At 42.1% G+C, this 22,318-nt stretch overlaps 1 protein-coding gene across 11 annotated transcripts in view; it reads left to right on the top strand.

Moving 5' to 3' along the window:
• tenm4 (teneurin transmembrane protein 4) overlaps positions 1-22,318 on the top strand; it is a 250,293-nt gene that overhangs the window by 222,852 nt on the left and 5,123 nt on the right. For all 11 annotated transcript variants that reach the window (XM_049576261.1, XM_049576260.1, XM_049576262.1 and 8 more), the window contains 5 exons: positions 1,457-1,629; positions 6,061-6,296; positions 11,186-11,482; positions 12,548-14,162; positions 17,522-17,664. In XM_049576261.1, the coding sequence (XP_049432218.1) occupies positions 1,457-1,629; positions 6,061-6,296; positions 11,186-11,482; positions 12,548-14,162; positions 17,522-17,664 (2,464 nt within the window). The remainder of the gene's footprint in view (positions 1-1,456; positions 1,630-6,060; positions 6,297-11,185; positions 11,483-12,547; positions 14,163-17,521; positions 17,665-22,318) is intronic.

Raw genomic sequence — 22,318 nt, forward strand, 5'->3', positions numbered from 1 at the left:
TGAACTCCGTCTTTTGTGCAGAGGTGAGGGCAAACAGGAACGCTGTCTTTGTTCAGTGAATTGAACAGTTAAAAGTGGTACAGTGCAGATAACGCTTAACTTGTAGTGCTTTCACTGCAAAAACTTTGATTGTGCGACGAACACAGGGAGAACATCTTGCTGATAAAATGTGAGCAGTATCAAAAGAAATCAAATGCTTTGGATATAAATTACTCTGCTATTTAGTATTTCCTGAAGTGGAAGACTTGGGTTGAAATGCATCTATGAATCCCAGTCCCTAGTGCTGTTCAGATCAGATAACATTTATCTCTGGGAGATGATTCCTCTCCCACTCCTCCTTTCCATATTGGATATTTGAGATGGCAGCGCTGAGGAAATATCCGTAAACCAGCACCCGCCATCTCATTTATTAGAGGCTTTATTATGGCAGGCAGCAACATTGAAGAGGGCTTCCCAATCTGTATTCAGTGCGCAGATAAAAGTCTTCATTCTAAGTAATGTACCGTTCACTCACTCCCATTCTGGAACACTGGCAATCTGAAAGATTTCAAATTGTTCTATGCTGATGTGCTCTCTGAGCGAAATGAAACAATCTGGCCACTCATGTTCTTGTATGTGATGAACTGACTGATTTGTAGGCTAGGGAGATGCTGCATCCCTCCAAGGAGTCGCACCTCAGTGCTCCTATTTCATAGACTGTATAATGAGATTAGGTGATATCACTAATCTTTTAAGCTAATAAGCAGTTTTTCGAATGTGAAAAGGACGGTGCTTTGACGTCTTGGCCATGACAGTTTTTCCTTGTCAGTAGCTCTGTTTTTTTCTATTCTATTGCTTATATCCTTTGAAAGTTACTTACAAACTGAGAAGCATTTGTATTAATGTCACATTCACATCCTCTTGCAAAAGCTAGAAAAGTCCAAAGTTGTTTAACTCTGTGCACCCACTTTCTATTCATGAATAGCGAAGTGCTGTGGACATTGCACACTTTTTAGAAGATGTGTTGGCTGTGCTTCAGTGATTAAAGCTGATAGTTTTGAGTTTTATTACCACAGACTGCCAACATTGATGGTTTTGCTGCTGTGTTTACTGCCTGTGTTGACACATTTTCACAATTTGTGACACCAAGAGGGAAATATCGGACTCTACAAAAAACTCTCTACTTGTAATTACCACTAGCACAGTATATCCTAGATAGCACCTCATAATTACAGTAAATCTGAGATGACAGAGCGACTCATTAGTCACATTTATGTACCAACATGCATTTATGCATACCTGACCTGCATTTATGCCTATGATTGCTTTCTGATTTAACAAATCTCAACAAGGCCCAGTACATTTTTTCATGCCGCAGCGCTGTTTATGATTCTGCTGTAGTTTCTGTTTATTCACAGTTTCAGATGACATGCCCCTCTTTGCCTTCTTTGGCTCACATCACTGTGTTTCTTTGTAGGTATGACAGTTATGGGCGTCTGACTAACGTCACTTACCCCACGGGCCGAGTGAGCAGCTACCGCACAGACGCCGACAGCTCAGTCCGCATCCAGGCAGAGGGCTCCAACAAAGAGGATATCACCATCACCACCAACCTGTCAGCCTCTGGCACCTTCTACACACTCATGCAGGGTTAGTGTCTTTTACTGTAGCTCACAAGTGGAGCAGGAATTTTGTGTCGATGGGAGAGCCAAAAGCTTTAACTCTGCTTCAACAACAAAACCCTTTTATCTGGTACTTACCCATGAAGCAGGTATTGTAATCAGGTGCTGAAAATATCATAAGGAGGATTCCGCACTGCATCTTGCACACTTATTTTTACATGTTTAGATTTGTTTCTTGTAGAAGGGCTTCTCAAATGTTTTCATGGGCCCCTGTTTGATAAGACTTTGTCTCAGGGATTGACATATGCTCACAGTTCATTCTCAAAAGACAATATAACTGCCTGTACAGTGTACATGGGGCAATCACAATTATGAAAGTTCAACAAAATCAGAATCCCCACTTTACCATGGAAAAGAAGTTTGCGTATCTTTCTGATTTTGGGAGCTGTGCTGTATTGGACAGTAGCTCCTTGTAGGATATCCCAAGACAAACGAGTGTCAGGTAAGGGACTAGACAATAAGTGATTCAGAGATCCCTGAGGACTGTCACTGTGGGACTGAACCCTTTTCAAGCAAGGGATGCCTGGAATGGGAGCTTGTTGGTATATACTTTTTACAAACCTGGTTGGCTTCAGCCTGAAGGAGTAATGTGAGCTGATGAAGGTTATGATATTGTAACCCTTGTTCTATTAGCACAGGTGGAGCCCTCTATTGGACTCTATGAGTAACACTCTCAATACTCTCCTCCAATCAGGAGCATGCATATGCTCACTGCAATTTGCATTACATAGCCAGCTAATCAGGACGTGCCTACCTGAAAAGGTATGGACCCCACAGTGTATAAAGCAGCACCCACTGCTGTATGCTATCTTACACCCACTTCAGCAAATGGTGTAGGCGCAATAGGGTCTGCAGGTGAAGGGCTTCGCCTGTGCTAATAGAACAAGGGTTATAATGTAGTAACCCTCAATCTATGTCACACAGGCACCTCCCTCTCCTGGACTCTGTGGGTACAGAGGGTGGAGCCTGATGAAATAGGGGGCTCCAGCCCTCCCAGGTAGCATGTAACTGAACTGGGTAGAGGCATGGCCTAACCTTGCAGGGTTTGAAAGACAAGCGAAAGGCATCCTGCACACCACATTCCTTGGGTCATCAAGGTGTATGGGAACATTTAGGTGCATCACGTCTAGAGGGGAGTAAGGTGCAACACAGCAGACACACACCCAAACCTTTTCACTACCCCACTGGGCAAAATTGCTGTTTAATTAAGAGAAATGGATAGCAGACAGCGTCATGTTACTCCCTCATATACTTTGGGATCGGGTGTATTCAGGTAGGCATCTCCTGATTGACCGGCTACATCTATGCAAATTTCCATGGGCGAAAGTGTGCTCATTACTAGAGGGAAGTATTACTCATCAAGTCCAGTTGAGGGCGAGGCCTGTGTGATATATAACCAACAGTTTTACCTGGGATTACTCAGAAGGTAGTTCCATTGAAAACTGTTGATAGTGAAGTCTGTGGGTTACCTAGCGTAACTGGGACATTGTGTCTGGACGGATACAAAGATGTTGACCTTCGCAGATTTCATTTTTCAGTGCAGTGAGTAGCACAAAAAAATCCATTTACCTCTATCTTAATGTACTAAGGTAGAGGCCGACATTTCAGTTAGAGATATCTGAAAAGCTGTGCTAATAAAACCAAAACTATTTACACAGCCTTATCTAAGGGTTTATTTAAAGTTCTGTGTGTTGTGATCTGGGTGAGCTGACCTTTAAATGAATAAAGTAATGTCTCACAACTTGTCAGTTATAGAGCTTACCCACAGTAGCGTTAACTGCTCCTATGCTGTTTTAATAAAATGTGTAATGCAGCTCCCATTTACCAGGATGGACCATCTATTGACTTTCTGTCATAAAACACAATTCATAAAGCAGAATGCTGGTAGCCTATACGAGATCCTCCAAGTTTAGGATATTTAGTGAGAGAGATGCAGGCAGAGGGCGGACTGATGTTGTGGCTTTGTCTACCTGATTTGTCTTACACATTCAGGCACTCTTGACATGTTGTTTTGTACCTGACCAGTTGCTTCATTGATTACACGCTGATAGCTTTGAACTTTAGTACCTCAATTTTTAAAACACTGCCCCACACACACCCTCTCCTCCGCTAACATTTGATTCAAGTGACTGTGTTCTCCATCCTCTGGCCCTACTGACTTGCTGCAAAGCTGTGTCTGAAACAGAAGATGACAATCTCTGGTTTCTCACTGTAGCTCAATGGACTGGTCACCTCCGCTTTGTGACCTTGTCTTAGACATCTGCTAGTGAGAAGAGCGGCGCCAGGAACTCTGCTGTTAATTAATTCACTATTGTCTGCTTTGTAAGCTTGCAACTGGGCGATCACATAACACATGAATGCACTGCCTTCAGGATTCCTTTCTGGTCATCTGGTTGCGTTTTTGTCCTCTTCTGTGTGAGCTGCAACTCACCTCAGGGTTGTTAATCATGTTGTCATTATGTGGCGCTGATACATGCAACACTTGAGATTCAAGGAAGCTCTACTGTAATTAGCTGCAACTCTAATCAGGTGTAAAGTCATCAAGCTATAATAAATATATCAAATATGAAAGCACCAAATATGCACTTTTAAATGTAGATATGCTGTTCATTTGACTGATATCAGACAGAATTGTGAATTGACACTAGAGACCAGCATATTTCCCCTTAATCTAACAGAATTTTGAAGTCCACACTTATGCGTAGCCATGCCAACATACCTGTTTTGGGGTTTGAAGAGTGGAGAGGAGGGAAGTAAAACAAGCTAGAATGTTGGGCAATGTTGAGAAGACATGTTGATTTAGAACAGTTTTGATAGCAGCGTCCATCATGTCTACAGCGCTTTCCATTGTTGTTATTACTCCTAGTGGTTCTGGTGCATGGCTTGACAGCAGCTGAACAATGGAGTTAGTCCTGCACATGGTGCTGATTGGCTAATTGAGTCCCCCCATGGCGCTCATTGGTCGTTTTTCATTTTAACCGAGAAACTGCTGTTTCATGTCATGATGCCAGACAAATCTTAAGGACACAAACACTTTGAGGCGGGCAAATTGAAAGGTCTGGACCCAGGCAAATTGTATGCAGTAGTGATTTGAAATAAGAATTAAGTCATGAAAAAAAAGATCCAAGTGTGAAATAAGTGTCTGTACTTTCTTTGTACATGATAGCTACTGTGTGGTTACTAACTTTCACAAAAAGTAAAACACCTTCTGAAATTATAACTAACTGAAGCTGTATCATTTATTTGTGTTAACTAACTAAGCTTGTTATGTTTTTCTTCTTAAACAAAGACATCCTTATTTGTAATTGATACCTGACAATGGTGAGCTTTAGCATGATGGTCAGGTTTATTGTCTCGTTATGTGTTTTATTTTATGAAGGCTAGAGCCCCCTTAAATGTCAATGCAAGGCAGATCCATCCCCTGCTGAACTGAACTGTATGCATGCATTTGCGTGAACTGCCCAAATCAGCAGTATTTCCAGCTTTAGGGTCAGCCCCAGAGGCCTTTGGTCAACCCCCGAAGTGTCTCTATGATGGAGAGAGGTAAGGGCCAGTGCAAGGTCAGCCCTGCCTCCTCTGCCCATTTCTCTTGCCTCAGCAGCACAACACATCCTGTGGCACTCTGTGCAAAGGGAAAGGGTGCAAAACTCAATCTCCTCAGTGGATGTTTATTATATTGTTTGTTGTGGAAAATAAAGAAATCGTCACAGTCACTTTAACCTGACATGTCAACATGAGGAAATTACAGTGTATGTTTTGATTTTTTTTTTTTCCTTTTTAAATGAAGTCAACTAATTAATGTAGTGTTTGACAAGCCATTAATTTTCCACTGTTCTTAATGAGAATAATATTCATCCTGGTCCCTGTCAGCATACTGACAGGAGGCAAGAAGGAGACATTCTCTGATGAATGTACATGAGATGCTCAGTGGAAACATTAGTCACTGGTCTGGAGCTGGAACACAGGCTGTCGTCACCTAGGGACAGTAACAGACAGGCCTAGATTTATCCCTTGTGAATGTGTGTGTTACTGTGTGTGTCTGTGTGTGTGTGTGTTCAACCTGCCTTCTCTGTGGCCACAGGCAAGCTAGCAGCTTTGATAGTTTTCATTCCCCCATATCCTCGAGGCTGCTGCAACAGCTGTAAAACTTTACTTTACTGGCGCTGTGAAACCTCTCACTATTGATCTTTGTTGTCACAGACCCAACATTATCGCTGGGGTTCAGTTAAATACTGCTGCTAAAGGCTTTCTTTTTGCTGAGCAGCCATTTTAGGTCATTATGTTTGTGTCTCACTGAGATGAATATTAGATTTAGTCCTCTTACATCAGCCACAAGAAGCGCGATTGTTTCTCTTCTTCTATTCCTAATCATAATTGTTTTCCTCCTCTACACCCTCAGATCAAGTTCGGAACAGCTATTTCATCGGTTTGGATGGCTCGCTGCGGCTAGTGTTGGCCAATGGTATGGAGGTGTCCCTGCACACTGAGCCCCACTCACTGGCCGGCACAGTCAACCCCACAGTCAGTAAGAGGAACGTAACCCTGGCCATCGACAATGGCCTTAACCTGGTGGAGTGGAGGCAGAGAAAGGAGCAGGCTCGTGGCCAGATCACTGTGTATGGGCGCAGATTAAGAGTAAGTATGCCGCCTTGAAAAGAGAGACTCGTGCTCTCACACACTTAAAAAGGAGCAGGAGGTGACTGTTTCAGGATGGGAGTGAGGAAAATTACTATCACGCTTAAAATGGCATTGAATTTCAGCTGCCAAACTGCACTCACAATGCAATTTAGCCATGACTGAAAGACCCCTGCGTTCATCAGTGTGAGGCCCTGCTAACAGCAAAACTGGGCTTTGTTCAGGCAAACATAGGCACTGTGTTAAAATAACCCAATAGGCTGAACCACTCCACTGGCATAGTGAGGTCCAAAACGCAGGATTGTTTGGGAAAAAAATTGAATATGACTCAACCCTTCATTCATCTTGAATTCACTGACACAGAGTACAAAACTATTTGCATTAAAATAATATATCATTTTTGAATACGTTTTTCTGAATGTGACTCTGCATGCTCTGAATACTCTGAATAAATGCATCTGAGTGTGTAAAGTATCTGTGGTAACCGAGTGAGTAAATGGCCTCAGCAAGCTAACCTTGCAAAACTGGCACAGTAACACACACAGAATATCAACAAGTCCCTTTTTATAATGAGATAAACACCCAGTGTTTGACCATAAAGCATCTAGAATGACCAACTGGAAATTACTATTAACACAGGGAGCGCCTATGAAAAATTTATCCTGATTGATTGGCTCGTATTGTTTTTCTTAGCTCCGTACGGCAAATAAAAACTTTGGTTAAGTTGTCTTCCACATTCTCCGGGAGGCGACACCACTAATGGGGAGGTGCCACTTTGTCTGTCATTGGCTGTTCATTTAATGGCCTCGTCGTCCCTTTGGAAGTGAAAGCTCTAATGTATGTTACAGACAATGGCCCCAGGGGTGAGATAGGAAATGGGAGCAGCCTAATGGCAAGAACAGAGGGGATGAACAGAGCTGGAATCATTGAGCGACCTTGAGTGGCATGTCAAGTGATATTACGTGGGTGGCTGGATGAGTGTGTGGCAGTGCAAAGGGAGGGGGGGGGGTCCTTGAATACAGAACACAGGGATGCACGAGAAAAGGAGCAAGAGAAGCAACTGTGCAGCTCTGACTTCACAGATCTTTGTTGTGCTAGGAATAAGCAGACATGACGGAGAAAAGCATAAGCGTTTGGGTTGTGGCCATCTGCGTTCCAGTTTTTGTCCGACTGTAATTGTTACGCTGTGGAGCTACACGTGCATGTGTTTGTCCTATTGTGCTTGTCATGTCTTAAGACTAAATGGGTCATTGATGGTCCTCAGTTTACCCCTTCCACAGCGACACGTGCCACTTGGGCTCGCTACTCCCAGGCACGAACAGCGTTCATGATTTATGTTGCCAAGGCACAGCAGCTCTGTTTCTTTACATAGAAACAAACCCTCCTCTCAGACTGAGTAGTTTGTAAATGCACAGTAATGAGAGAACCCTTGTGGCTGCCACTCCGCCATGGCAAGAATTGTCAACTACTTCAGGATGGAAATAAAAAGAGAGACAAAGCTCATATCTCTGTATTAGTATTTTAGTATCATTGTAGTGTCTTACAATTCAGGGCTGTTCAAAAGAGATATGAGTTGGAATGAAATAAAAAGCTAGAATTAGTTTTCTTTGATTGCAGTGTGAGAGAATAAACATAACTGTTGTTACTGAAGAAAACAGAGTAATTGTTGAATTAATCACGAGAAGCGATGAAAGGCGTTTTCACTTCACAGATTGATATTGTCATTTGACACAAAAGTCATTGATATTGATTGAGAGATCAGATGTTGCTGTAATGTTTTATGTTGAAGACAGTTTAAATTCTACCATTGTAGGTCTAGTGTACTGTAATAGTCTCTCTTCTGTTTCTACACATCTGCTTTCTTTGAGAATTTCCCTTTAGAGGCAATGTCCAATTTAAAATAATTCCTCTTGAGTGGGTTTCCATTCTCATGGGATCGTGGGATCTCTGCTGTAAGAGGTTTTTTCCACCCTGTTAAGTCTTTGGTGAAACAGATCCTGGCACGAAGAACTTTCTCTCTTTCTTTTACCTTATTTCCTGTTGGAAGCAATCTCAGTACAATCTTTTTGAACAGACAGCAGGACTCTGCTACCTATGAAAGGGTTTGAAACACTGTGTCCAGTGTTTTAGGAAACGCTGGGGCAGTCTTTGATATCCTGTCACTTATCTTTAGGAGTGTAGATATTTCAACAGATGACTTTCTAAGTGCTATAGTGTTTTAACTTTTGTCAGGGTAGTCCATGATTTGAAATACAGGGGAGCTATGGGGGGCTCAGTCCATAGCCTCATTTAGGAGATCCTATCTTGTGTATGTATCCTATGTTTGTAGGGCCTTGAAATAGTTTGATGCATCTGTTATAAGAGTTGCGTAACTCTTCTCAGGAATAGCTAAGTGCATAGTATGAGCGTAGCAAGTGTGTGGTTAGAACGACAGAGTGGCGCTGGATGCACTTGGATCAGGTAGGTGTCGGCGATTGGAGCAAAGAAGACAGTAGCAGGAGAGTCGGAAAATGATATAATGAATCATGCAATAGGGGCACTAGTGCCTTTATATGCTGCCTCTGTCTTTTTAAACAGAACCAAACAACGGTGGCATCATGCCGTCCCAGTGTATGATTTGAGATAGAATGGCCATGATGGTCCACCTCCAGTGTCACATATAACACGTGTCAGCAGTGCATTTTAATCAAAACAATGGCATAACATGGCAGTAACGATTATTTACTGCCCCTGTATTTATGGTAGCTCCCAGACCTCATTTTTTTCCCAATTGGCTGCTGTTCTTCTTCTTTGAGTTAGCTGCTAACTGCTGCTAGGTGCTTTTTTTATCTCTAGGTGGTGAGTCACACGCATAACACGTCATCAAAACATCTCAACATCGCGTTCATAGGCTGTCCCTTTTTCATGGACATCGATGTGGCGCTGTTGCTACTTCCTCCACTGCCTTCAAGGAGAGACAACTCTGTCACCCCATGTCACGATTGCAACTTTTTTAAAGAATGGTGAGGCAGAATAACAGCGCAAAATCCCCACCTAGAATGCACAGTGTAAAAGGGGCTTGTGTCTTGTGTCCCCACTGCTGGGTAAAGTGAAGGGGCTTAGCCCTGAAGTAAACATCAACTTGAGCCCTGGAGGCACAACAGAATCTCCCCTGAGCTTCCTGACCATATTCTGGAGGCTGGAGCAGAAATGGTTAACACATTGTGTGTTTGTGTTTAATGGTGTATTTGCATTGCTATGTTGCCTGAATCCGCATTGAGAGTTGGCTGCTGTGTGCAGGGATGCTGGTGGAAAAGTTTTCTTGCCATGCTTTACCTAAGACTAGCACCTGAGGCTGTAGGCATGGTCGTAATTGTGACAGGATGCAACCTTGGACTGGTATAGTTAGGTTAGCGAGCAGTGCCTGTAGACTGTGTTGGCATTTTATTGTTTTATGGCAGAAGATGATAAAAACAATCATAATTGCAATGCTTTGTTGTCACAGTTTAAATTTTTACTCTATGAACTGAAAGGTATTGGTAGTGTATTTTTGCATGTAGGTGGGCGCTTTCAGTGCTTGTGCTTGTGTACAGCACCCTCCCTCCCCCTACCTCCAACAAATTGGGCTTCCCCAAAAGCCACGTTACAACAGTAAGTTAAAGTAAAAGAGAAGATAATATATGTGGACCCCCGTGGTTTTATTGTAGACTTAGTGGAGGAGCCACCCTGCTCACGATCAGTGTCTTGGGGCTCAAATTGCTTGTGCTGCTCCAAACCTTCACGGAATCATGCTCCTCATGAATCTCGTGCTTTTAGTGTAAAGTAATCCTCTCAATTAGGTATCAGTGACATTAATTGCCTCTGGTGTAATTGTCTCTTCACAGATGAGAGACCTAAGCATGCTTTTCTCAACATGAGATTGGAGAAGTTAGGCTTTTCAGCAAGCCCCCTGCGATCTGCTCTGGATGATTTGTCTGGACGATGATTTTAATTTTTGTCAAGTATTTTACAGCCAAACAGTAGCACATCTAAAGAGAAGCTATGTGCAATAAGAAAAACAAGTGATAGATAATACAGAATCAGGGGGCGGTCAGGGTAGTTTTAATTAACACCGAGATCTCTCTGACCACATTTTCCCAAATCTTCCAGATGGCGTTTAAAATAGCGTTTCGTATGCTGTAGCTTCTGCTTACAGAGGCTGCTGACTGAGAAACGTTGTGGGAGGGCTTTTTGGTGATCTTTTTGGCTGCAGCACAGGCACTGCCTCCGAGATAAAGCCTGGCAGTGGACTCATCTCTGTGCTGACCTGGACATGGTCATAAGGATTACACTCTTCAGAGCACTGTCTGCTTTGATCACAGTGAAGCCAAGGGTCACTGTGTGCAGCCTCATACATTCAAAAGAGGCTAAGAAAAAAGTGAAGTGTCATTTAAACAATGTTCTGAGTCACACAGGAGAAGAATTGATTTTTTTCTCCTCTTTTCCAATTTACGGAAATGGCTAAATAAAATGAGAGTCATCTGCGCCTGGTAATTCTTTTCAGTAAGCAGTGAAAATGAATTTAATGATCAATGTGGCTCTAATGTTTCTTGCATGAATAGGCATACTCCCACTAAGACTCCACTGAATTTTTGCACAAACAAAGAAATATGGTAATTCTTATAATTTCATCACTTCAATAGCTCCTGCAGTCCTGAGATACAGCTCCTCTGTTGTAATTAAAAGCTGTGAAAAGAAGAATATAAAATAATCACTTTGTGATTAAAGCTCTTCTCATAAGGTTCCACCTCAGAAGAGCAGTGCACCAATTCCTCTCAATCATTTCAAACTCCCAAACATGTTTATTCCCTCCTGGTGGAGCTGCTATGGTCAAATTAAATGTGTCAAACTCCCTGTTTCCTCTCTTATAGGTTCACAACAGGAACTTGCTGTCATTGGACTTTGATCGAATCACAAGGACTGAAAAGGTCTACGATGACCACAGGAAGTTTACATTACGGATCCACTACGACCACGCAGGCAGGCCCACACTGTGGGCGCCAAGTAGTCGTCTGAATGGAGTCAATGTCACTTATTCTTCTGGAGGGCATGTGGCAGGGATCCAGAGAGGTACCATGTCTGTACGCATGGAGTATGACCAGAACGGCAGAATCACCTCCCAGATATTTGCTGATGGTAAATCGTGGAGCTACACTTACCTTGAAAAGGTATGAGTTGTTGGTGCTGAAATGATGATTAAATGGTTTGAAGATAAAAAAAATAAAATTAAAAAAAGTAATATAAGGCAGTAGGAACATGCTGTACAGATAAATTGTGGAAGTCTGTTTGTGTGAGAACCTTAACGGGAGATTTTAGACTGGAGTTAAAAGTTAACTTGTAATACTCCAGCAGTGTTTGCGCTGCATTATCAGGCTTGAGCACAGATATCAGCAGAAATGTAATTAAAACCTGTCTGGTGCACCGCAGACGTTATACTTTGTTAGTCTGACAGCAAAGCTCAACCTGAAATAGCTCCAATGAGAAGAACAGAGTGAAATGTCACTTTCTACTCCCTAATTGAAGGAAAAATTGTTGGGGAGAAGGTGAAGAGCTGTAGTTCTCCAGCTCAGACATGTAATGTGAAAATGGCAGCCAATCAACTTATTAATAGTTTATAGTCAGTTTTGCAGCAACCTCTTAATGCTGAAATGCTGCCAGCCATTTGTGACAGCCTTAGAGCGGATTTAAAGAAATTATTTATCGGTCCAAGAAAGGCACGAAAGGTAGTTTTTGATTTGCTGCAGCAGCTTGTTTGTGAAATCATCTCTTGAGGAAATCTTAATGTCAGAGGAATATGAACAGCTCAGCTTTCAAGATGGGAATCAGATTTGTTCTCAGTCAGACTGGCATGCATAAAGTGTTATTGCTTTTGACATTTTGCCAGTCCTTTCATGGTATACCAGCCCAGTGTCTTATACAGTCTCATTCTACACTAAGTGAATACGCAGTATGTAGGTAATGTAAGGAGTAGGTTTAATGTATTGTTTTTGTTTATTGTTTCAGACAGGTTATTTATTATAAAATTTTTATGTAATTGTAATTACTTGTGCTAGATATAAAGTAATAGACATTTTTTAAAATAATAATCTATTTTAATTTCAATCTCATCTTATTCTGTGAAAGTTTATCCAAAGAGAAAATAATGTCAGATCAAATGTGTTGAATTCAGCAGTCTTTCACTGTATTTAAATCACTGTAAGAATACTCTTGATTGTTTCCCCCTCTCTTTACAGTCTATGGTTCTGCTGCTCTACAGCCAGAGGCAGTATATCTTTGAATTTGATAAAAATGACCGTCTGTCCTCTGTGACCATGCCCAACGTGGCACGGCAGACTCTAGAGACCTCCCGCTCCATTGGCTACTACAGGAACACCTACCGGCCCCCTGAAGGTAACGCTTCAGTGCTCCAGGACTACAGCGAGGATGGCCAGTTGCTGCAGACCACCTACCTGGGCACTGGCCGCAGGGTCATCTACAAATACGGCAAGCTTTCCAAGCTGCTGGAGATTCTCTATGACACCACACGCATCGGTTTCTCTTATGACGAGGTGGCAGGCATGCTAAAGACAGTCAACCTGCAGAGTGAGGGCTTTACCTGCACCATCCGCTACCGTCAGATTGGCCCACTGATTGACAGACAGATTTTCAGATTCAGTGAAGAGGGCATGGTCAACGCCAGATTTGACTATGTCTATGACAACAGTTTCCGTGTCACTAGCATGCAGGCTGTCATCAATGAAACGCCACTGCCAATTGACTTGTATCGCTATGATGATGTGTCTGGAAAAACAGAGCAGTTTGGCAAATTTGGAGTAATCTATTACGACATAAATCAAATTATCACCACAGCAGTGATGACACACACCAAACACTTTGACGCTTATGGCCGGGTGAAGGAGGTCCAGTATGAGATCTTTCGCTCACTCATGTACTGGATGATGGTGCAGTATGATAATATGGGACGAGTGGTGGCCAAGGAGCTAAAGGTTGGGCCTTACGCCAACACCACACGCTACACATATGAGTATGATGCAGATGGTCAACTCCAGGTGGTCTCCATCAACGAGAAGCCTCTTTGGCGATACAGCTATGACCTTAACGGCAACCTGCACCTCCTCAGCCCTGGAAACAGCGCACGCCTCACACCATTACGCTATGATATCCGAGACCGCATTACTCGCTTGGGAGATGTCCAGTACAGAATGGATGAGGATGGTTTCCTAAAGCAGCGAGGGAACGACTACTTTGAGTACAACTCAGCAGGCCTGCTGGTCAAGGTGTACAACAAAGTGAGCGGGTGGAGCATCAAATACCGTTACGATGGCCTGGGCAGGAGGGTGTCCAGCAGAAGCAGCACGGGCCACCACCTGCAGTTCTTTTATGCTGACTTATCCAGCCCAACTCGGGTCACCCATATGTACAATCACTCCAGCTCCGAGATCACTTCGCTGTACTATGACTTACAAGGACACCTGTTCGCCATGGAGCTAAGCAGCGGGGATGAGTTTTATGTGGCCTGTGATAACATAGGCACTCCTCTGGCTGTGTTCAGTGGCGCTGGCCTCATGATCAAGCAGATCCTCCATACAGCTTTTGGAGAGGTTTACCTCGACACCAACCCCAGCTTCCAGCTCATCATCGGCTACCAGGGAGGCCTGTATGAGCCTCTAAGCAGACTTGTCCACATGGGCAAACGGGACTATGATGTCCTTGCTGGCCGCTGGACAACGCCTAACCATGACGTCTGGAAACGTCTCAACAGCAACCACATTGTGCCATTCAACTTGTACATGTTCAAGAGTAACAATCCTCTCAGCAATAATGAGGAGATAAAGTGCTACATGACTGGTAAGTTTACTCAACAGACCTATGTTTAAAGCAGTGGTACTTAATTCATGGCCCAAATCTGGCCTAGGATAGGGTGCCAGGTGGCCTGCCAACTATTTTTAAATTCACAATGATAATAAATTGATTCACATTGGGAATTTATTTGTTGTTATTAAGGCACCAGGGTGTATAAAAAAAGCAAACAAGCAGAGCTGTTTATAAAAAACAGTGCCAGGGGACAACCTGACAGAGGTCTGGTCTAAGCCCCAAATGTCCTCAAATCCTAGAAACACCTCTGCATACAGCAAATGTTGAAAGGTTGAAAACAGGGAATCCATTTATTATATATACAGATAAATGTTTGGGGGCGGCACGGTGGTGTGGTGGTTAGCACTCTTGCCTCACAGCAAGAGGGTTGCCGGTTCGATCCCGGGCGTGGGAGCCCTTCTGTGTGGAGTTTGCATGTTCTCCCCGTGTCAGCGTGGGTTCTCTCCGGGCACTCCGGCTTCCTCCCACAGTCCAAAGACATGCAGGTTGGGGACTAGGTTAATTGATAACTCTAAATTGTCCGTAGGTGTGAATGTGAGCGTGAATGGTTGTTTGTCTCTATGTGTCAGCCCTGTGATAGTCTGGCGACCTGTCCAGGGTGTATCCTGCCTCTCGCCCGATGTAGCTGGGATAGGCTCCAGCCCCCCCGCGACCCCCAAGAGGATGAAGCGGTTAGAAGATGAATGAATGAATGAATGAATGAATGAATGTTTGGTTATTAACTGGTCCCCAGCCTCCTGTCATTTTGCAAAAGTGGCCCAGAGCAAGGCATGTTGAATATCCTAGTTAAACAGAGTTGAGAGGATTTTTTTTTTTAAAGAAAACTCCACAAAAATCCCCCCAACAACCCTCTGCAGTGGATGGCAGCTTAGCCTCAGAGCAGTTATATTGGATTCCAGTGGTAACCCAGAGTCATGGCAAAAAAAAATGTTTTGCAAAGTATCAGACATCCATAAAAACTTCTTAAACCACAGCTGCCACCCTGCAAAGTAACAAGCTGCAGACTTGTCAAGGCCTTATCTGAAGCCAGGGATACTCAACTTGCGCACGGTGGGCAAAATCTGGCCAGTGACAGGGTGCCAGGTGGCACGCAAACCTTTTTTTAAAAAAAATTGAAACATAAAATTGATTTTTTTTTCTTTCTTTTATTGTAAATTAAGTGCTAGAGTGCATAAAAAGAATCAAAATAGAGCTTGATTATCAAAACAAAGTGCCAGGGAGGATCCCTCAGACACCCCCTACAGAGGTCTGGCTAATTATTTGTATATTAATTATATATTTTTTTATTATCTGGCTCCTATATCATTTTTGTCAAAATGGCCCCTGGCAGAGCCAGTTGAGTACTCCTGCTGTAAGCAGCATGCATTTGATACTCAAAGCAAGACTGTATTCCATTAACAGCTGTACATGAAAGTAAGAAGGAAGAATCCTCAAAATAATAAAAACAACTATTTGAATTGTTTACAGGTAAATAACTGTGTATAAATAGCACCTGACAGATGTTAAGTGAGTCCTGCTGGAGCAATCGATGCATAGAACTTTTTACAGTGTTAAAATTTCATGAGTGCATGAGAAGGTGAGGGCCTCATGTCCTCATTCCCGTGTGAAACTGCTATTGCTTTCAGTTCAGCAAACAATACTCATTTCAGGATGTTTTTTTTTTTTCTTTTTTTGAGATTTGGTGTTTTTATTCTAAATAACGAGCAGCAAATGGAAGAACAGACCCTGCCAAAATTAAATTGAAAAGCAGTGTGCTAGAGAGGCTTTTAAGAGCTTCCTCACAGGGACACTGAGGTCGTTTTTCTGCTCCGGCGTGCACATGCTTGTGTGTGTGTGTGTGTGTGTGTGTGTGCGTGCATGCCTATGTACGTATGTGCTTGTGCGTGTGCCCGGTGGCTATCGTTTTGAAAGCGCTCAAAGGGAACCATGCTGTACGGCAAAGCCCCCTCTGTTGTTCAACACTCAGGTCCCTTCCCAGAAATATCACATCATTTTGTGTTGCTTTGTGGTAGGGAGGAGGTAAATGGCAGTGAAAGCACCCCAGTGGAGAAGGAGAGCACAATGGATCCATAGAAACCTTAGCCAGGGCCGGTTGTATCAACCTCTTTGGCTGGAAGGAAAACAACATTGTTAAGGATACTCGGTGAATACTCTGCAGTTAAACCAATCGGCTTCAGCCAGATCTCATCCACAAATGGGAGATTTAATTCTCTATGTTGATTCTGCTTTATATTAACTCAGTAATGCAAATGTTGGCTATCAAATAATACATTTTATGCCTTTTATCCTTTACTCATTTACCTACGGACAATACTGACAGGAAAAATAGTCACTTTTTGTCCAGATGGAGTCTAGGCTTCTACTTCTTTCTGTTCAACAAAGCCATTTAGCCGCCTGCCAAACAGAAAGGCGTTCAGCTTCGCAGTCCACCATTAGGGGCTGACTGGCATTTGAATGCTAAGCAGACTGTTAGATATACTGTAGTAGGTCTGCCTCAATTGTGATTGATGGCACTGACATTTCCATTCCTTTCACTAAATTATCAGGGTCTTTTCATTGTCCTCAAACAAATTCTTATTTAAAAAGCTTTGTCAGGTGCCACAATGTGGCAGTGCCAATCTGCGACAAACTTGCCCCCCAAGTGTCACAGCAATGATTCTGCTGTCCATAACAAACACACTGAAAGAGGCGAGAAACAAATGGCTCAGATTTTACAGCCGTTGCTTCCAGTCATGTCTGTAGCCTTCTCTGTGATGTTCAGAATTAATGACAACTTATCACAGGGGATGGCAGCAGCACCTATAACCACAGCGCTGGTGGCTGCTATTAGACGACCCACATTATCATTATCACGTAGATTTGAATCCCAGACACGTCACTTTCCTCAGCATCTCATTAGAAAAAAAAAAGATTGCAGAAGAACCCGCTGAGTCTTCAAAATATCTCGTGTTAAAATCTGGGCTGCTCTGAACTGACATGAAATTAAAGTATATAATTATCAGCACAGCAGACACTCTCAGATGTCACTTGGCTTTTCCTGGGACCCAGCTGTGTGTCATTAGCGTGGCACCTGCAGGAGTGGACATGAATCATTGCCGCCATCTCGAGTGTTTATTATAGCTTGTCCACTTTCACAAACAAATCAAGTGCTCAGACCGAGTGATGAGTATTTCAAGGAGACAGCCACTCGACTGCAGAATGTCAACTGTTAAAATTGAACAAATCAATTTCTAGTGTTTTTTATGGTTTCTTTGGAGCCAGAAATGATTGTGTCTATTGAGATGACAGTATATGTAAATTACTGCTTCACTGTGCCAATCCCTCCTCTGCAGATGTGAACAGCTGGTTGGTGACCTTCGGCTTCCAACTGTACAACGTCATTCCTGGCTATCGCAAACCGAGCACAGAAGCCATGGAGCCATCCTACGAGTTAGTCCGCACCCAGATCAAGACACAGGAATGGGATAGCACTAAGGTAAAACAGCCATTCTCACCTGGTTCCACTTTTCACCTTACCACGGATCACCTTCTATAACTCTGCTCCCCATTTCCAACATCATTAGTAAGATGACATGCTCTGCATAGCCACACTCCCAGAGGAGCTGCCAGCTATCAGGCCAAAACACAGCCCAGTGAGCCAGGTCCCTGCCCCTAGTCCTCATCTTGGGGAATGGGGTCAGGCTAAACAGCTCTTGTAATTGTCCTGCCATTAGGGAAATTCACTCTCCATTCCCTCCACCACTGGCCATTGATTTCATCTCAGCCTTACACCGTTAGCCAAGGTCTGAGAAGTAGTAGACATGCTCTGATTCCCGCGTTTATCAGCCCTTTTAAGTTGCCTCCAACTCACCTGAATTATTGAAGAGGCCACTGTTGTCTTGGGTTTGGTTACAGCGAGACGGGGTGGGTGAATGCCACCCATCAGGAGGCCAGATTCATGTTGAATGACACTCTGGCTGCTACCTCAACACAGTGGCTAATTGTTATAAACATTTGTAAGCCTAAAAGCTGCTAGGATGATACAATACAGGGTTATCGAAATCTGGGACCTATGATCTGACCAACAAACCACAATAAGCACACCAAACTGAGCATAATGAACAAAGAAAGCAGTGATGTGACAGTATGCTATAATACTATATATATATCCATCGGTATGTCAAATTTTACTCTCAATATAACCCTTTCTCTCTCCTTTATTGCATGCTTTAATGTGCTTTCTGTGCATTCAAAATCATGAAAGGAATTTCCAGTGTTATTTGAAGCATTTCAGAACAGCATGGTCAATAACACATGAACACTGTTACTTCACAGGTAATATAAGAAGTGTAAAGCCATAATAGTATGAGTTCCAGTTATGTGTACATGTAGCATGAAGGGTTTCTGTCCAAGCCCCCTGTGACTGACTCATGCTTGTGGCTTGTGCCTGACACTTTACTGAGAATCTCTGAACTCACTTGCAACAGAAGAAATATATAATTGGATCCAAAGATACCCCAGCTGTTTCCATTTTAAACATTCGAAAATAAATATGATGGGATCGTGCCATAAATTAAAAAGATATTTTATTCAGACATACTGTTTCAGTTTTGACTAACCTCAGAGCTCACAATTGAATTAACATTTTAAAATGCCAGGTCTGGTGTAGTCCACTCATGAAGGCAATTTTAGCATTTTTCAAAATGACTTAATAAGTAAAATTGCTTGGGAAATTACTCTCTGTATGATGCGTTGGACTATGTTTTTAAAGTAAAAGTCCCTATCCATAATTTCAGAGAGGATAACTCCACCACAGCAAGCCAAGATAACAGATTGCTTACATTTTTTACCATCAGTTTCTTGGAAGCACTCTTGACAGGACTTCTATTATGCTAAAATTAAATGAGTCTCATGTTCACTTCACTCAAAAACACTACATAGAAGTAGGTCCATTTGAGTAATAATAACATTGAAAGCTCAGTTTTTTCATCTACACATCCAGCCTTTCAAGTATATATTCAAGAATACCCCTGATAGACTGTAATATGTATAAGGTTAACAAAACTGAGGCTTTAAATAGCAATGCTATCCTAGATTTAAAGGTTTTACTCATGTTTGTGAGGGAGCTCTTCTTTCAGCACAACTCTGGAGTATAAACTGTGCATGACATGTGAGGAAATATTGAGATAATTAGTATACTGTGTATGAACCAAGGCATGATATTCTTATTTAGAATTCCTGCTTAAAAAATGGTCCTCTGGAGACCCGTTGAAGTCATCAACCTAATGGCCACTTTAAAGAGGAGCTCTTCAGTTCCAAACTAAATCCACATCTATCATTTAAATTTTTTAGCCCCCAAATGTCATTAAACTGAGCAATGATATCACCAATAATCACAATCTGCACAAGAACAAACTGCCAAAAGCAGCAGATGACAAGTCGAAGGATTTCGAGGGAGACACTGCAGCACTGCATCTGTGGAGCTAGCTTCTGAGGTTGATGCAAACACATGAGCACTGTTATCATCACAGAAATGAGAATATTTCACTACAAATTTAACAATGTGCTGGTTAAACTTTAAAATTCTCCTCCCATAGGGTGAAATGATAGATGGTCATGCAACCCTTCATCTAACTCATAAAATGGGAAAGTTAGAGCGTTAGTGCATTGTCACCAAAACAACCACCATGTCCTACATTGTTGTCACATTTTCCTTTACATCCTTGTTGGAGATGCATCAGGATACATTAGCATCTACAGTACAAAAGATATGTAGCCCAAGGCACTATGAAGTGTTTGATGTCTCAGACAGCAGACAAGGCCCCATCAACATCTACATCATGGTCAGAACAAGCAGAGCTTTGAATCACCATTGTCAAGAAATGGGACTAGTTGACATATGGCGATATAAATACCAAAAAGGCTAAGACTCCACATTCTACTCAAACAGACATTCATCTTACCCATGTATTGACCTTTTATTTGCACCTAAGTAGAAGCACAAAGAATAGTAGACTGCAAAATACTCCCAATGAGTCTCTCAGACCACTCTGCAGTGCTGGTTAACTTGGGATTTTGGTCTAAAAGTGGGCAATAAAAGCTGGAGGCCAAAAAACATCTCTCATTAATGATTCCACGTTTGTAGAATTTGTAAAAAAAGAACTGAACATCTATTTGGAACTCAATACTAATCCGGAGGCATCTTCACTAATACTCTGGGACTGTGCTAAGGCTTACTTACAGGGCTGTATCATTGTCTTATCTTGTGCTGAGAAAGAAAAAGAGGTCGAACAAAGAGAATTAAAAAGCAAAAATAAAGGCTCTCAAACAGCAACATAAATCTTAACACTCTGGTGAAGTGTTAAACTTACTCAAACAGACGCTCAGAGCTCTAGATACCTTACTCTCAGGAAAAGCAGAGGGATGCTTACACTATGCCAGACAAAGATATTACGAGCATGAAGCAAAAACAAGCAGTCTGCTTGCATTTCAGCTCTCGTGTGGTATTGAGGATCATATCAGATAAACCAAAAAAAAAAAAAAAAAAAAATTTAAAAGAGCCAAAAGTAATTTCTGAGGCCTTTGCTGCATTTTATAGATCTCTTAACACAAACATATATCCAGGAAGTTGCACCAGTGAAGAAGGAATCAAACACTTTTTAGACAAGATTAATTTAAGAAAATACCTGGAAAAAAGTATAGGAGGAGCTTGGTTTGCCTATAACTGACAAGGACCTTCAGTCCTTCAAATCTGAAAAATAAAACCCCCTGGCCTTGATGGTTTTGTTAATGAATTTTGTAAAACATTTAAAAATCTAATATCTCCTCTTTTGCTACAAGCACATAACTGTGTTCCAAAAACAGACATGCTTGCTCCATCATGGAGAGATGCCTCTGTAGCTATCATCCATAAAGAAGGCAAAAATCCCACTGAATCTAGTTCATAGGCCCATTTCCCTCCTCAATGGAGTCCAGCAACTGCTATCAATTCTTGCTGACAGATTGAACTAGTACTGTATTCACCAAATAATTCATCCAGACCAAACAGAAATATCAGCAGACTTCTAAATATCATGACCTGTGCCACTTGTATAGGAAGAGAGGCAATGGTATTGTCAGTCAGTGCTGAAAAAGTGTTTGACCATGTGTCTTTGAAATATTTACTTCAAATCCTAACATGGTTTGCCTTGAGAGACAACTTCATTTCATGGATCCACATTCTATACTCAGATCCTGGAGGTGCAATTGGAGTTACTGGCCACACCTCCCAGCCCTCTACTTTGGAGTGAGGAACACGCCAAGGCTGCTCAATATCATCCACCCTTTTTTGCCATCTGTATTGAATCACTGGCACAAATCAATAAAGACGACATGAATATATCTGAGAAAATAGCAGGAGAGGCTGACCACAAACTATTACTGTACGCAGATGATGTATTCCTGTACCTGTGCCGTACCTTACCTGCCTTAAAAGCAAGTATAAAACAATGTGGTTATTATTCCAGCTACAAAGTAAATATTAGCAAAACTGAGGCAATGGATATTAACATTTTTATCTTAAGTCAAACAAAAGCTAACAGTAAATTAAGGTGGCCATTTGTATAACCCAACTGCTAGACAAATTATATAATTAAAAATATGACAAAATTGTAATTAATATTAAGGACGATTGGACCCAGTGGTTGTCTCGGCCCATGTCCCTATGGCACTGAATATAATCCATTCATATGCATGTCCTCCTAAGATTGCTCTACTTATTTGACATGCTCGTTGCAATATTGAAATCATTATTCTATATGTTGCATCACTTGATATCCTGCTTTATTTGGCAAGGTAGAAGGCCCAGAATACAGCTTTGAACTGTCCAAGTCAAATAGGGGGCTCGCTCTACCAAACATAAAACTATATTTTTGGACAGCACAATTAAAACTTATGATGGCTTGGATTACCAATGATTGAAATAGCTGGAATGTAGGGCACTGAGAGGTCAAAAAACACTGCTCATATGTAGAGAGAAATACAGAAAACACATTTCACTCATCTCCTTGTCAGCCTTAATAACAATGAAATCCACATCCAATTTTGCACCTCTACAACTAGACTCAGGCTTCACAAATTGGGCAACATATGGTCTTTTCTGTATACACCAC

The sequence above is a fragment of the Epinephelus fuscoguttatus genome, linkage group LG5 (assembly GCF_011397635.1).
Source record: "Epinephelus fuscoguttatus linkage group LG5, E.fuscoguttatus.final_Chr_v1".
NCBI lineage: Eukaryota > Metazoa > Chordata > Actinopteri > Perciformes > Serranidae > Epinephelus > Epinephelus fuscoguttatus.